The following is a 16,114-nucleotide window of genomic DNA, read 5'->3' on the forward strand; positions in this document are numbered from 1 at the left end:
AATGGAGAACATGTGCATTGTCGTGTTGAATGTTATGATGGAGAAAATGAACTTGATGGAGATAATTGTAGTACAGTAATAAACTTATGAGTCAATGTTTATTGATTGTAATGTTGTGAATGTGGACTGTAAGATAGTGGAAAGTTAATGTTAAAAAAAGCAACTTACAAGATTAAACTGGTCTCTATTATGAGTTAAAACTTTGATGCAATGTGAATTCATCTTTGTGATTTATCTCTTCCTACTTTTAAACCAATGCTTATTATCATTATTATTATTTTTTTTGCTCTTAATGGAAATAATTCAATTTAAATCTCAAGTAAAACTTGGTAAACTTTTGATCAACATTGTATCTCACTGAGGCTACACAACTAACAGGCTGAGTTTTCGTCAGAGTAGTTTAGAAGCAGAACAACGTACCATTAGTTTCCCTGCAAAAAGATGATAAAAGTTTTAATGCACATCACTTACCGGATTAGAAATTAGAATTGATGATAATATGATAAAAATAAAAGTTAGATTTATTTCCTACAACATTTAAACCGTGGTGTTTTTTGAATTTATGCACATGGGGCTAAGGGTGATACAAAAAAATGAACTTCTGATTTTTTTGTGGGGCTCTATAACGTTCCCATAACGTTCCTATAACGTTCCAACATATGAAAAAATAACCCTATTAAAATTTCAATACTTTTAGAATATTTTTAGAGGTTGCTACCACACTTTGAAATTATGAGTTTCTTGTAATTTACTAGATTTTATTTACGGAACGGTCAATTGGTCAGGAATACATGCCTTGTACAAGTTATGGAGTATCTGCAGAAAAACTTATTACTAGGAAACAGACTGACGTATGGTTTACAGGTCAAGATTTCTCTAAATTAAATGCAAAAAATTGAGGGCAGCTTGGTTGCATTACTATTATTATTATTATTATTATTATTATTATTATTATTATTATTATTATTATTATTATTATTATTATTATTAATATTATTATTATTATTATTATTATTATTATTATTATTATTATTATTATTATTATTATTATTATTATTATTATTATTATTATTATTATTGTTATTATTATTATTATTATTATTATTACTATTATTATTATTGTTATTATTATTATTATCATTATTATTATTATTATTATTGTTATTTTTATTATTATTATTATTATTATTATTATTATTATTATTATTATTATTATTATTATTATTATTATTATTATTATTATTATTATCATTATTATTATTATCATTATTATTATCATCATTATTATTATTATTATTATTATTATTATTATTATTATTATTATTATTATTATTATTATTATTATTATTATTATTATTATTATTATTATTATTATTATTATTATTATTATTATTATTATTATTATTATTATTATTATTATTATTATTATTATTATTATTATTATTATTATTATTATTATTATTATTATTATTATTATTATTATTATTGCACTATAGGCAAGCTGAGAAGAACGGTGAGGAGTGCGTGTTATGCCAATGCGGAAGACCTATTAGAAGTGTGGAAAAAGCTCTTATACCAGCAAGTTTACACGGTTTAATGGGGCTCGTGTATTATTTGAGAAAGAGATGGAGAAAGATGTATTGTGGATGCCTGGTGCCATCATATTCTAGAAATTGTTTTGGAAGCAATGGTCATGTAATTCTATTTGGCCATCAAAAAGTCCTGAGATTACAGTGCTCAAATAATTTTAGGTACAATGGTCCTCAATTAACCAAATAGCTTAACAGATTTCATCAATCAACACACTGTTAACAAAGTTTCAGATATCACTGATGAAATGATTGAATTTGCTCACCATCAGTTAAGCGAGTTTCTTGGAGGTGCACCGGCCGAGGGTATTTCATTCAAAAAGTCAACTGGTCGTTATCGTGCCTAGTGGATGGTTAAAACAATTTATGTTCTCAAACTGTGGATGTTTCGCGGACAGTTCAAATAGACAGCTATAGAGAAACATGGACTCTGGGATATCTGTATATTCACAGTCTGTTTCTACTTAAGACATGGTTTACAGCTTCGTTGGCCATCTCAGCTCCTCGATGCAACCTCTGGCTCTTCAAGAACAAACCCAGGTTAGTAAGCATATACTCACTTATTACTCAGTATTGTCAGTACTTTAAACTGATCAGGTGTTAATGCAAAAGGTAAGTAGTAAGTATCATAGAATTCTGGGATACAATTACTTGACTATAGGCGCCTGCACGTCCTACAGTTTGTAGGCGAATGAATTGTAACCGTTGTGCTTTAGTATGAGCATTACATGAACAAAAAATGAACAGTAAAACACTGTATGAGTGCACAGTGCTCAAGCTCGAAAACACAGATTATGTTTGAAATTGTAATATATTGTATATGTATCACAATAAACGTATGCTTGCTTGATTATATATATATATATATATATATATATATATATATATATATATATATATATATATATATATATATATATATATATATATATATATATATATATATATATATATATATAAGAGTGTATAAGAGTGTGTTATATTAATAAAAAACATCAAATAATACAAATTCTCTAAATACAAATATTAATTTATTATGAAAAATTTTCGCTGGATTATGGTGACCAGCATCTTCAGCTCGTAAAATTATTTTAAGTTACAAAAAACGTTTAAAATTAACTGACGTCAGCAGTTGAATGGCTTCTTTCTTTTTTATCCTTAAGTAAATTATATGAAGAACTTTAGTATGTGTCATGCTTCTAATTAGGATTTATACACATTTAATAAATATAAATATATATATAATTATAATAAATATGTATAATTCTTAATTAGAAATAATTTCTTACTATGGAAAATTGATGGTGATGATGCTGGTTACCATAATCCAGCGAAAGTTTCTCATAATAACTTAATAATTGTATTTAGAGAACTCGTGTTATTTGGTGTGTGTATATATATATATATATATATATATATATATATATATATATATATATATATATATATATATATATATATATATATATATATATATATATATATATACATTCAAAAGAACTTGATAACCTCGTCTCAAATACGTACGTTCTTCGAGATTTTAATGGTATATCATTAACGTTTCTGAGCACTGATCCCGCTAGTTGGGAAAACAACGAACACTATGCAGCTATGAAGCCTATTGTTAGTTCACTGAGAGTTGTGAATAATATAATAGAGCGAGGAGTGGCCCTTTTAGATGATTATAACAAGCTCTTCACTAATGAGAAAGAACAGAAACAATATTTAATGTTGGTTGTGAAAGAGTTTAGGAAGCGCTACTCGAACAGGAATGAGACAACAATTATTCAATAATTTTGATTGGTCAGTAAAGGTATTAGCAGTAAAACTCATTTCATCAGAACATTCAGTTCTTTTTTTTTTTTTTTTCAAATTTAAATTCAAACACTTTTTTTAAAGCGCTTTATGCTTATTATCTTTTTTTATGATAATTGTATTTTTTTAACCGTGTTTATTTTTAAAGCATATTGCAACTTTTATGCTTATGCAAATTTCGGTCACCGTGTTTTCTATTAAAAACCTTGCGACTAAATTTGGAGTTTCTGTGGGTGGATAAAGTTCTGTTATTGTTGAAAGCATTGTAAAGGTAATGGTGAAGAGTTACACTGATGTCAATATTGGCAATTTTTAGAAGTCACGTGAATTTGTGATGGAGGGTAAAAAAAACTTTCGGTTTTAAAGATTTGAAATATTTTATAAGGCTTACATATAGCGTCATCTAATAGTTAAACAATGTCTGGAAATTTTTTTCAAAGTTTGGGAAATCTTGATAAACTTTAACTAAACGTAGAAAGAAAATTAGTAAAAAGCTACTTTTTAACATAATAAATGTATCAATGGATGAATAATCGGAAATTCATAAATAACACTTTAGCGTGAAGAGAAATCATATCTTAGTTAACTTATATTTGGAAGTTGAAATCTTTATGTGGCATACAGAACATTTAAAACGATTAGAAAATAAGCACCTCCAGGTCCTAATATATATCTGATAGAACTCTTTAGGTGTGACTAGTTCTAAAAAATCTCCCGTTGCATTTTTTTGCAGTAAAAAAGGTATAAGTAAAAATTTCATCATGTTTTGGAAGTTGAGTTTACCATCTTTAGGTTATCTTATTTGAAATCACTTATGACTGTTGTATAGTTAAATCTTACACATCTTTTATGTTTTGGTGGATAGAAAGTAACTAGTAGCAGACAGTCTAATCCAGATAAAGTTAACCGTCAAAAAATTCTGGAAAATTTTTCCAAGATTAAACTTCGCAAAGCTTTTTTTGTTTTGTTTGATCTTATATTCATATGTTTTGCAGAAATTGTTTTCATTGTAATTATTGGTATATTGGCTCTGTGTGTTTAAAGATATTAGTATATTAGATTTGTTTTTCTAGCTAAACTATCTTTGCAATCATTTTATCTTTTAAAATTTGAATTAAAATCCATGGATTTTTGTCTTTATAATTTCAGGAAAGATTTTTTACATAATTTTTTAGTTTTTGGATTCAGAAAAATTAGTATGTATTTCTCAAAAGTATTGGGGTATTAATAGAAGATTTTTGAAAACTGTGAACAGTCAGGTCCTTTGAATCTTCAAATAATCTATCAAATCAAGTTGTTTTTGTTTTAGAAACAACCCAAAATAGTAATTTTTACTTGTATAGTATGATAAATACTTGTATAAACATGCATAAATATGAATACAAAACCTGGAGTGTAGTTGTATACAAGGTTAGAAGTAACTTGAAGAACTTAAGCAATAATCTAATTAAAAATAAAATCACTGTAAAACTGTTTTATGCATGCTATTACTATACAGTATACTAAATAGCTGAAAGTGGTTTGATCTAAATATATTTACAATTAAAAAATAATTCTATACAGTATACGAAATAGGTGAAAGTGGTTTGATCTGAATATATTTACAATTAAAAAATGAAACACTTTTATTTTAGGACTAAAAGATGGTTAATATCAAAAATATACATTTTTTAACACTATTCTCTGTTTTTGGTTTCATTACTGCTGATATTATCTGTCAAGATGAAGGAATTTGTAGAGATGATGAAACTTGCTGCTTATTATCTTCAAATATTTTTGGATGCTGTCCTTATCCAAAATCAACATGTTGCTCTGATGGAAAATACTGCTGCCCCTATGATTATACTTGCGATTTAAAAGAACATCAGTGCTTTCGGGGTAGCCATAAAAGAGATATGTTAGAAAAACATCCAGCAAAGAGGGTAAGTGTAAATTTTTGGCTTGTTAAAGTGAAGATGCTTTTACAAAACTGTGTATTAAGTTTTTATACTAGGTGTACTTAATATTTTGTGTGTGTGTGTGTGTGTGTGTGTGTGTGTGTGTGTGTGTGTGTGTGTGTGTGTGTGTGTGTGTGTGTGTGTGTGTGTGTGTGCATGTGTGTATATACCATTTAATGTCTGTTTACTGTTCTTATGTAATTTTTCTACAGATACATGGCAATGCAAGAAATCCTTTCAGTGTAAATATTTTTCAAAATTTGGAGTTAATGAACCTAGGGAATGTTTTATGCCCTGACAGATGTAGCACATGTCCTGATACTTACACATGTTGTCTATTACTCAGTGGTGAATATGGATGTTGTCCATATTCAAATGCTGTTTGTTGTAATGATTACTCACATTGTTGTCCATACAATTACGTATGTAATATTCCAAATTGTGTACCAAACCAAAGATTTGAGTATAAAGATTTAACTAAAACTGCACCTTATATTAAAAAAGAAAATCTGTTAAGTTACTTTGATCAGAAACCTGTTTTTTGTAAAGATACTTCAGTCTGCGCTGAAGGTAGCACTTGTTGCTTGAAACCAGATGGAAACTATGCTTGTTGTCCATACCCAAATGCTGATTGTTGTTCAGATGGAATACATTGTTGTCCATCTGGTTTCCTGTGCAGTATTGAAACCAAAAACTGTGTTAAAGAAAATAAAATATTACCTATGTTGCAAAAACAAAAAGCAAAACTTATTCCTCCAAATAAAAAAAAGATTTTTAATTCAGAAATAGAAAATATCTTATGCCCTGGAGATTTATATTTTTGCCCAACCAGTGAGAGGTGCTGTTTAATAAAACAAGATGTCTATGGGTGTTGTCCACAATCAGCTATTGTTTCATGTGAAGATAACACTTTTTATTGCCCTGAAGATACAAAATGTGATTTGAAAAAGTTTAAATGCATTGCTAACAATGGATCATTTACAAATTTACTCCAAAAGAAACTTGCTTCATTATTAAAAAATGCAGTAGCTGAAAGGCAAAACTTACCCATTCTATGCCCTGATAATATTCATTTCTGTGATTCTGTTTCTTCATGCTGTTTACTAAAAAATGGAGAGTATGGATGTTGTCCTATTTCAAATTCTGTAGTTTGTGATGATAATATTCACTGTTGTCCACCAGGATCTGAATGTAATATTGGTGGTTGCCTAAATGTTGAAAATAAAATAACTACTTCTCTAAAAATAACCATTTCTAAACTAAGAACTATTTGTCCTGGGGGCTCCACATGTTGCCCAAACTCATATACATGTTGTTTATTGGAGTCAGAAGAGTATGGTTGTTGTCCATTGCCTCAAGCCACCTGCTGCAGTGACAGAATGCATTGCTGTCCGTATGGTTATTTGTGTGATGGAAGCGGTAATTATATTTCTGGTTTCTATGTGCTGTTATAAAAATCAAAAATTGTTGTATTTATGCTTGTTCACTTAAAATCAAGTTTATATAAAATTAGTACATTATAGATAAGTTGAAATAATTTTAAAAAGATTCCTTATGACCATTACTCATTTGATATATGATCAGCAAAACAGATAGTAAAAATTTTTAGTTCAGTTTAAAAATTGAGTTTGTGATTAGTTCTAATTTGAAATAAATTTTGAAGCCAAACACATTATGAAAAAACATGAAAAACAGTCTTAATTTATTCAGGTCAAATGTTTGATGTTGGTCAGTTGTAAAGTTATCATTTAAGGGCACCAAACATATTCCACTTTATTGCTATAAAAAAAGTTTTTTGTTTCAAAAAAAAAAACTTTTTTCCAAATTAAGGTAGTTTATTTTCATAACTTAAGATCCTTTAAAATATTGAACAAAAAATTAGTTTAAATAAAAAGTGGATTTAGCTTTTGAATTTTTTCTGTTAGGTACATGCAGCAATGGAGCTGAAAGCATAAAAGCTTTAAAAAAGTTAAAGAGTTTTCATCTAACAAAAGGTTGGTGCATTTTAAACAGATTTCAATCTCCTAATAGTTTAGTTAAAAACTAAATTTGTGACCATATTCGTTATTTGTTCAGAATATTATTAATATTTTTAGGAGGTTTCTGTTTTTTTTTTTTTAAATAATGTAAAGAGCATCTTGATGAAGTTTTTGTATTAAATTTTTTTTTATCTTAAAAAATTTCATCAAGATGCTATTTACATTATTTAAACTTTGAACATAAGTCATTCAGTTAAAGAAAGGCTGTAGTTGAAGTTCAAAATTTTGTGGTTTAATTAGTTTTTTAACAAAGTTATTTAATTTAATTACTTGCCATTTAACAAGATATTTACATTTTATACTTAATATGAACTATTTATATGAAACTTATTTAAAAAAAAAAAATCTGAAATGCTAAACAAAATTGATCAGTAAACAGAATAGTTAATAATTTAGTTGAAATAATATACATGAAATATTTTTTGTTTAAATAGAAACATTCAACCTTTGCTGTCAACTAGTTAAGGTGTAGTTGAAAGTGCTTGGAAGCTCATTAAATATTTGATTCTGATTCTGATATCTTCACTTTTATTGTCTTCACTTTTGCATTGAGGTCTGTTGAAATAATAAAAAAAGTCAATGAAATCAGCAGTTAGTAAGTCTTCGTCAAAGTTCAGTCTTCAGAAAATACAGAATTTGATGGAGTATAAGATATTCACATTTCGCTTTTATTCCAACTCTGATAAACAAATTATTAGTTTCTTTTTTAAAATATTGTTAATTCAAATATCTCACAATAGTTTTGACATTTAACTGAAATATGATCTTAGCCTGAATTCACTGCATTTTCTAAAAACTTATTTGTTGAAATAGAATTCTTTTCATTTTACTACAGAAATCATTCTAAAAGTCAGTGATGTTCACTGTCCAGATGGTGTTTCTCTGTGCCCAGATGGCAATACATGCTGCAAGCTAAATACTGGGGAGTATAGCTGTTGTCCTCTCCTTAATGCTGTGTGTTGTGCTGACCAAGAGAGTTGCTGCCCACATGGTTATAGCTGTGTCAGTGGAGGTTAAGTTCACAGCTTTTTTTTTTTTTTTTTTTTTTTCTTTTTTACATTTTGCTTATTTTAAAGTTTAATAATTTGTTCTTTAGCAAGTGATAATAAATGTAAATTATTAATTATAGTTATAATAAAATAGCTAATTCAGCCTTAAAAAAATTAATTGCTGAAAAAAAGGTTTCTTTTTATACAATGAGAGCAGTTCTAATACAAAGTAAGCTGATCAATTTCTTATTAACTAATGATCATTTTGATAATAACATAAAATGATTTTCAGGAAATATATTGAAATAGTTAACTTTTTGATTTTTCCCTAATGATCTAATGATTTTATAATATACCTATAATATTTGTAAAACAGGATTTTGTGCTCGAGGCAATGAAAGAGTTAAAGGTTTAGTACACACTAGAGCTATTCTCAAGGTAAAGAATGTTGATTGTCCAGATGGTGTATCTCAGTGCTCTGATGGTAGCACCTGTTGCAAAATAGGACCTGATGAATATGGTTGCTGTCCACTTGAAAATGCAGTTTGTTGTGCTGACCACAAGCATTGTTGTCCACAAGGTTATAGTTGTAGTAGTGGAGGTTAGAGTTTGAATTTTTTTTTTGTTCACTTTTTAAGAGTAATAAGGCTTCTAGTTAGTTGGATGACTATAAGAAAACTTGCCCTCTGATTATAATTTTCCTAGAAGTGTAGAGAAAGTTCAGTTGCTTATCCAGCTTATTTCAAGCAAAATCCAAAACTCTATTGACCATTTTGTTAAGTCTTAAATCTTTGGTTAATTCAAATATGAATCTTGTTTGAAGTTTACCTAAAAATAGAAGAGTTCTGTGTCAAAATATCAGTAAAAAGTAATATAATTCACCTAAAAAGTTGGTTGAGTACTGATAAATATGGAGTTATGCATTTAAATTTCCTGTAATGTTAGAAAAATGCTTAGCACATTCCATAAAAGTCTAAACCCTAGAGAAGAAAGAAACAGTTAAAGTTCAGTCACAATAAATGTAATTCAAGATGTACATAGATGTAATTCAAAATACCAGTAATCATGACTTTTGAAGACCTTCAAATTTTCTTTTGATACACAAAACCTACAAAGTGCAATAATATCTCATTTTTTGATGCCACTGCACTTTTTTTTAAAACAAAAATGTTGGCAAAAAAACTCTGAACAAGTGTCTTTAACACACATAACTTCTATTTCTTTTGTACTGGCTGTTAAAGTGCACAGTTGTTTCAGTACCTATTTTCCTCTTGTTTTTTTAAATAAAAATGTGTTTCTGTTTTAGTTTTTTATTGTTCGTCAATAATCAAAATACAGTTCCTGTTGTTAAAGTTTTATGCTTTGAGAGATGTTTTCCCAATATTAAATCTGTAAAATTTGTAAAACAGGATTTTGTACTCGTGGAAATGAAAGAGTTAAAGGTTTAGTACACACCAGAGCTATTCTCAAGGTAAAGAATGTTGATTGTCCAGATGGTGTATCTCAGTGCTCTGATGGTAGCACCTGTTGCAAAATAGGACCTGATGAATATGGTTGCTGTCCACTTGAAAATGCAGTTTGCTGTGCTGACCACAAGTATTGTTGTCCACAAGGTTATAGTTGTAGTAGTGGAGGTTAGAGTTTGAATTATTTTTTTTTTTTGTTCACTTTTTAAGAGTAATAAGGCTTCTAGTTAGTTGGATGACTATAAGAAAACTTGCCCTCTGATTATAATTTTCCTAGAAGTGTAGAGAAAGTTCAATTGCTTATCCAGCTTATTTCAAGCAAAATCCAAAACTCTGTTGACCATTTTGTTAAGTCTTAAATCTTTGGTTAATTCAAATATGAATCTTGTTTGAAGTTTACCTAAAAATAGAAGAGTTCTGTGTCAAAATATCAATAACAAGTAATATAATTAACCTAAAAAGTTGGTTAAGTATTGATGAACTTTGGAGTTAAGCATTAAAATTTCCTTTAATGATTGATCACTAAAAATCAGTGCAAAGTTTAATTCAATTTTTCCTTGTTTCAAAATGTTTTGTTTTATAAGTATTTGTTAAACTCAGAATTTCTAGTTATCAGAAAGCACAAAAAGAACTTTTATTAAAGATTTAAAAATAAAGGTGAACAAAAAAATTGAGATGAATGCTGAAAATGTGCGTATGAGTTTTATTCAGAAAATGTGAATCTTGGAAAAACATATGGTAAAGAGTTTCCAAGCTGAAAATACTCCAAGAAAGACAATTTAAGACAAATGTATTGAAAACAAATTTGGAAAAAAAGGGCTGGAAGTGGTTATATAGCCAAAAAATGTTAAAATGTAAGGTTACCAAGCTAAAAGCCATTTTTGATAATCAAGATGGTAATTCTCAAGATAAGTAGCTTTTAAATTCATTATTTTGCTTTGTTAATAAATTTCTTCTAATTAAAAAAACCAAAATTTCCTAAGTAAGATGATCAAATGATGCAAAGAGTTCAAACTTGTCGCAGTAGATTTTACAAAAATTACTCAGATTTTGAATGGATCATTGATGATGAATCATATTTTACTTTAGATAACAGTTTGATTAATCAATTAATCACAGTTCGATTAATTTAGATCACAGTTCTATCAAAGTTCCATTAATAAAAATGCCAATTTTTACTCAAGTAATACTATATTGACTCCATCAAATGTTAAATATAGTCATGAAAAAAGTTTCGAGAAGAAATACTAGTTTGGATCACAATTTGGTCCAATGACATCTCTAAACTGTATTTTTGAGAATTTGGCAATGCTATCAACCAATTTATATACCTGGTGGATTTTATTCAAAAGAAACTCATCCCCTTTATAAAAGAGCATCATCATAGTAACAAATTTTTGTTCTGCCCAGATCTTGCATCTTCTCATTATGCCAAAAGTGTATTGGGCTATTTAAAGGCTTAAAAGATTGAAATTGTACCAAAAAATGATTATCTACCAAATTTACCAGAATGCAGGCCGCTTGAAAATTTTTGGTTGCTGAAAGGATTTTTGTACAAGAATTTGAAAGTTGGAAAGCAAATTGGAAAGCCAAAATACTCCAACAACTTAAAAAATGGAATTAAGTATTGTTTGACAAAAGTTGACCCCAAAAAATATCATCCAAAAAACAAAAGGATGTATTAAGAGTTTAGTTGACTGTGTTAGATGAAATTGAGTCCTAGAATCAAATTGAATATTTTATTAAATCAAAGAAACAATTCACTATAAAATACTTTTTTTGCCTTTAAAAAATATTTAAAAAATAAGGAAGTTATGATCCTTTAAACTTTGTGCGGCTTTTTAGTAATTCCTGATCAAAGTTAAAAAAACGTTTGATGCATTTTATAAAAGTCTAAAGCCTATAGAAGAAAGAAGCAGTAAAAGGTCAGCCATAATGTGCACATGCTCCATCCCATGTCCGCATAAATTTAATTCAAAATACCAGTAGTCATGACTTTTGAAGACCTTCAAATTTTCTTTTGATACACAAAACCTACAAAGTGCAATAATATCTCATTTTTTGATGCCACTGCACTTTTTTTTAAAACAAAAATGTTGGCAAAAAAACTCTGAACAAGTGTCTTTAACACACATAACTTCTATTTCTTTTGTACTGGCTGTTAAAGTGCACAGTTGTTTCAGTACCTATTTTCCTCTTGTTTTTTTAAATAAAAATGTGTTTCTGTTTTAGTTTTTTATTGTTCGTCAATAATCAAAATACAGTTCCTGTTGTTAAAGTTTTATGCTTTGAGAGATGTTTTCCCAATATTAAATCTGTAAAATTTGTAAAACAGGATTTTGTACTCGTGGAAATGAAAGAGTTAAAGGTTTAGTACACACCAGCGCTATTCTCAAGGTAAAGAATGTTGATTGTCCAGATGGTGTATCTCAGTGCCCTGATGGTTATACCTGTTGCAAAATAGGACCTGATGAATATGGTTGCTGTCCACTTGAAAATGCAGTTTGCTGTGATGACCTCAAGCATTGTTGCCCACATGGTTATAGTTGCAGTAGTGGAGGTTAGAGTTTGAGCATAGTAACATTTTTTGTTATTCTTTGTTATTGTTTTTTAAGAAGCGGGAATGATTTTGTTATTGTTTTTCAAGATGGGGCATGATGAGGGGAATTTCCACTTTTTTTTTTATAATGATGAGGGGAATTTCCACTTTCTTTATAACCTAAACTTTTCCTAAATATTTTTCCCCCCTTTATTGTTTTTTTTTTTTAATGATCCTCCTCCCCTCTCCGTCCGTTCTGAAATAAAGTTCAAGAATTTCCATATCAATAGTTTATTTTGTATGTGTGGTTATATCTTTTGCAAAACAGAATTTACTTGTTCTACTGGCAACGAAGTAGTTAAAAGTTTACACAAGCGCTATTCTCAAAGTGAAGAATACTTCGCATTCAGATAATCTTTCTCAGTGCCCCGATGGTTACACTTGTTGCCATACAGCACCTGATCATTACGGTTGCTGTCTACTTTTGAATGTAGTTTGTTGCACCGACCAAATAAATTGCCCACAGGTTTATCGTTGTTTCTGCGGGAGTTTTGCTCTTTACTTTTCTTTTTTTAAAAGATATTTCTGGTGGTTACTTCTTGGCTCTAGACTCAGCACCTAACACGACATTTAAATATTAAAAAAGCGTGTGAAGTAGTTTAAGACAACGGTTCAACTCGTGTTGAATCATTTTCGTTTGAGTGAATACTATTGTAAATAATTATTAAATGGAACTGTTTTTTCACGTTTTAAGTTGTTGTTTAGTTTATATTGTTGTTTTTGTAAAGGTGTATGTTATCGTGAAGAAAAAAAAGAACCTGGTATCAAGCTTCGAAACGCCCGAACCAATAAAAAAACTCTTGGACATTCTGACGGTTTCAATACAAATAAAAGTGGGTACCTTATTTTTTTGGTTTGTCAAAGTATATTCGACGTTTTTTCGTTTTTTCGTTTTTTTTTTTTTTTCGTTGTTTATTTGAAAATTCTGTATTAAATTATTTTATTATTTTTTCAAATTCTTTTAGAAGATGAGGGCGACTACGTTTTGTATTAAGGGATGACGTCAACTTAATTTGATCAAAGAGCGAGATTTTTATTCTATTAGTTTATTTTAAGTTTTTTATTTCCGTTTTTAATATTACTAATATTATTTCATAATTATGAAATTAGCACGAAATAAGAATATATAAAAATGAAAATATTCTTGAAAAAAAATTTTCTATAGGATAAGAATATTTTATAAATGGTTTTTTTTTGGTAAATTATTCTTTCGTATCTTTTATATTTATAAACACATAAATCTTTTTATTTGTTTTCTGTTCATAACAGTTCCATTATTTCCGCCACACCTCTGGAAGGGAATTCAGTTTTATAGGAGATTTTGTAACTGTTTTTGTTAATGAAATTTTAAAATTTACCAAGAATCATAGATATTAAGTTGTTTTTTTTTTTTTATTTTATTGCTTGAAATTTTATGCGCACGAAAAGGTTTTTTTCAGGAAATTTTTTAAAAAATTTTCTGTTAGTGATACTCAAGCTTCTTCTGGTTCTATTACGAGGAAAAATGTCTCCAGTTAAAAAATGCCTATTTCAGATAGATTAACTCCCCCTCACGCTGATCCGCCAACCTTACCCTCCCAAAATCTCAACTTTTAACATCTCAAGTGTACTAAGGCGGAAAACCAGTTTTTTTCTAAAAAAAAAAGCCGATAGCTTTAGTTAAATTCGATTGGTTGTTTCGTTAATGACTTATGCATACCGCGATAAGCTTCGGTACCGAGAACTTCATAATTTAAGATTATGCAAACCGTATTTGGCGTCAATAATTTCTTTTGTATATATAAGCAATTTTTAAAAAACAGTTCTGTTGCGAATGACGCGTAAGATAATTTATACAATAAATTTACCGAAAACTACAGCCGAGAATATTGAGGAAATATAACCGAATAAAATACAACCGAGACTCATTTTTAATACATTTGTCTTTAGCGCAACCGAACCATTATTTGTAAATTTTTATTACTTTTTAGTGAATACGATTGCAAAATGTTCACATAAAGTACGTGACAAACCTTTTCACTTTAGCGTTTGTTATAAAAAAAAGCAAAGTTTTCTTATTGTAAAACAGAAAAAATTGGTTTTTTTTTAATTTGTGAGTTGTATCGTAACTTGAAAGACTTTGTCACGATGTGGTTATATGTATCAAAGCTCAACCGATTTTCTGAAGTTTAATTTAGGCAAAAATGAGCCCTAGCCTTTGTGCGCGAACATGTTTTGCAGAAAATATTGGCTTTATTCTAACCCCAACTCTATCCTGGATATTTTAAAGGTTTATCAATTATCCATAAAATTTATATATTTGCATATGTGTGTAAACAATGCAAGGCAATTATTTTTGATATCACATGTTTTCATCAGTGCAAGAAAACTATCTCATTTTTTCGGGAAAACTCATTATTTTAGCTCAAGCTACAAGTGAAAAAGCATTAAAACTTTGAAGGTAAGCTAAAATTCTTTGTTAGTAAAAATAAAATTAAGTTAAAGCTTAACAATCAATAATTTGAACCCATACTTCACATAAAACTTTTTTGACAGGTTATCTATCACAATGCCATATAAAGCTAGAAACCATGAAGAAAACCGGAAAGTGGTCTGTTTGACATGCATGAAAAAGGCAACTCGTCAAATCAGTGCCTACCAAGCTGATAGAATTTCAAAAATATATCAAACCATCTTTGGTTTTTCTGATGGACGAGTCCCTGAAGGCCTTTGTGAAGCCTGTCGCACAACATTCAAGAGGAAAGATGAGGGGAAAGATGTTGCTCTGCCACAACTGTTTGACTTCAAAAGTATTGAAATCAAACCAGAAACTCGTGGGCAAGAGTGCACATGTCTTATTTGCAGAATAGCTCGGTTGAAGAATAATTAGAAGAGCCCTCTTGCAGAAGCAGGTAAGATTTTCATTTAAATCACTGATTGCAACTATAACAAGTACTATTACAATTTCTAGTAATCTTATTTATTGTTATCCCTTAAAAGTAGAATGTATGGACAATGTAATGTTGTGCATTTTACTTCATTACATAACATTACATGACGATGTTTAAATAAAAAATTCTTTGCACTTAAATGTTTTTAGAAGAAAAAAAAGAAGGAAATTCTCAGGCTGTTCAATGTTCAACCTGCTTAAGCCCACTTTGACGGGGTTTGCCCCACAAATGCACTCAGTCCACGTTCAGAGAGAACATGAGGAGCCTTGCAGCACAAGATCCTCAGGTTGCAGACCATATAGCTTCCAATGTTGTCTCCAACAAAGAGTCTTCACCTTATGGGACCATTCGGCTTTCAAGAGAAACTGGTGGACATCCAGTTCCAGTTACCCCAGGTAAAAGATCTACTTGTTAACTCCATCCAAATGGTTTATGAGTCTCTATTGAAAGCTAGTCAAACAAGATTTAGGTGATAAATAATTAAAAGTCCTAAAGCCAATATATAGATAAAAAAGTAGCAATTTTTTGGTCAATAAGCCTACTATTCTATAATGAGGCAATGATGTTGATGCAACATCAATTATTTTTTATTTTTCTACAGGTCCAAGTGACAAGTCACAATCTTTTGTGCCAGCTCTGAAGACAAACGATCTTGTCAACCTACAACTAAATACAGGACTCTCAAACTTGGGAATGAAGAAGCTTGTCCAAACTGTGAACCAGGTGAAATAATGATTAATTAAATAGGCA

At 29.1% G+C, this 16,114-nt stretch overlaps 1 protein-coding gene across 1 annotated transcript; it reads left to right on the top strand.

The window, feature by feature from the left end:
* Positions 1-3,675: 3,675 nt before the first annotated feature.
* Positions 3,676-13,809, top strand: LOC145189930 (progranulin-like). Its single transcript, XM_090090505.1, has 9 exons — positions 3,676-5,326; positions 5,554-6,760; positions 7,267-7,335; positions 8,216-8,392; positions 8,746-8,970; positions 9,779-10,003; positions 12,171-12,395; positions 13,163-13,267; positions 13,400-13,809. The coding sequence occupies exons 1-9, from the start codon at positions 5,048-5,050 to the stop codon at positions 13,426-13,428; spliced, it is 2,541 nt and encodes an 846-aa protein (XP_089946631.1). The 5' UTR covers positions 3,676-5,047; the 3' UTR covers positions 13,429-13,809.
* The last annotated feature ends 2,305 nt before the right edge of the window (positions 13,810-16,114 follow it).

Source organism: Hydra viridissima, unplaced genomic scaffold (assembly GCF_058129835.1).
Source record: "Hydra viridissima isolate aposymbiotic clone 2 unplaced genomic scaffold, HvirCarnegie_v1 scaffold_6, whole genome shotgun sequence".
In the NCBI taxonomy this organism is placed as follows: domain Eukaryota; kingdom Metazoa; phylum Cnidaria; class Hydrozoa; order Anthoathecata; family Hydridae; genus Hydra; species Hydra viridissima.

What these genes read in the sequence shown, in the direction of transcription:
- LOC145189930 (XM_090090505.1), top strand. Translation starts at nt 5,048, where the DNA reads ATGGTTAATATCAAAAATATACATTTTTTAACACTATTCTCTGTTTTT. An exon ending in TTATTTGTGTGATGGAAGCG is followed by an intron (nt 6,761 to 7,266) that starts GTAATTATATTT and finishes TTTTTCTGTTAG; the next exon opens with GTACATGCAGCAATGGAGCT. An exon ending in TTATAGCTGTGTCAGTGGAG is followed by an intron (nt 8,393 to 8,745) that starts GTTAAGTTCACA and finishes TTTGTAAAACAG; the next exon opens with GATTTTGTGCTCGAGGCAAT.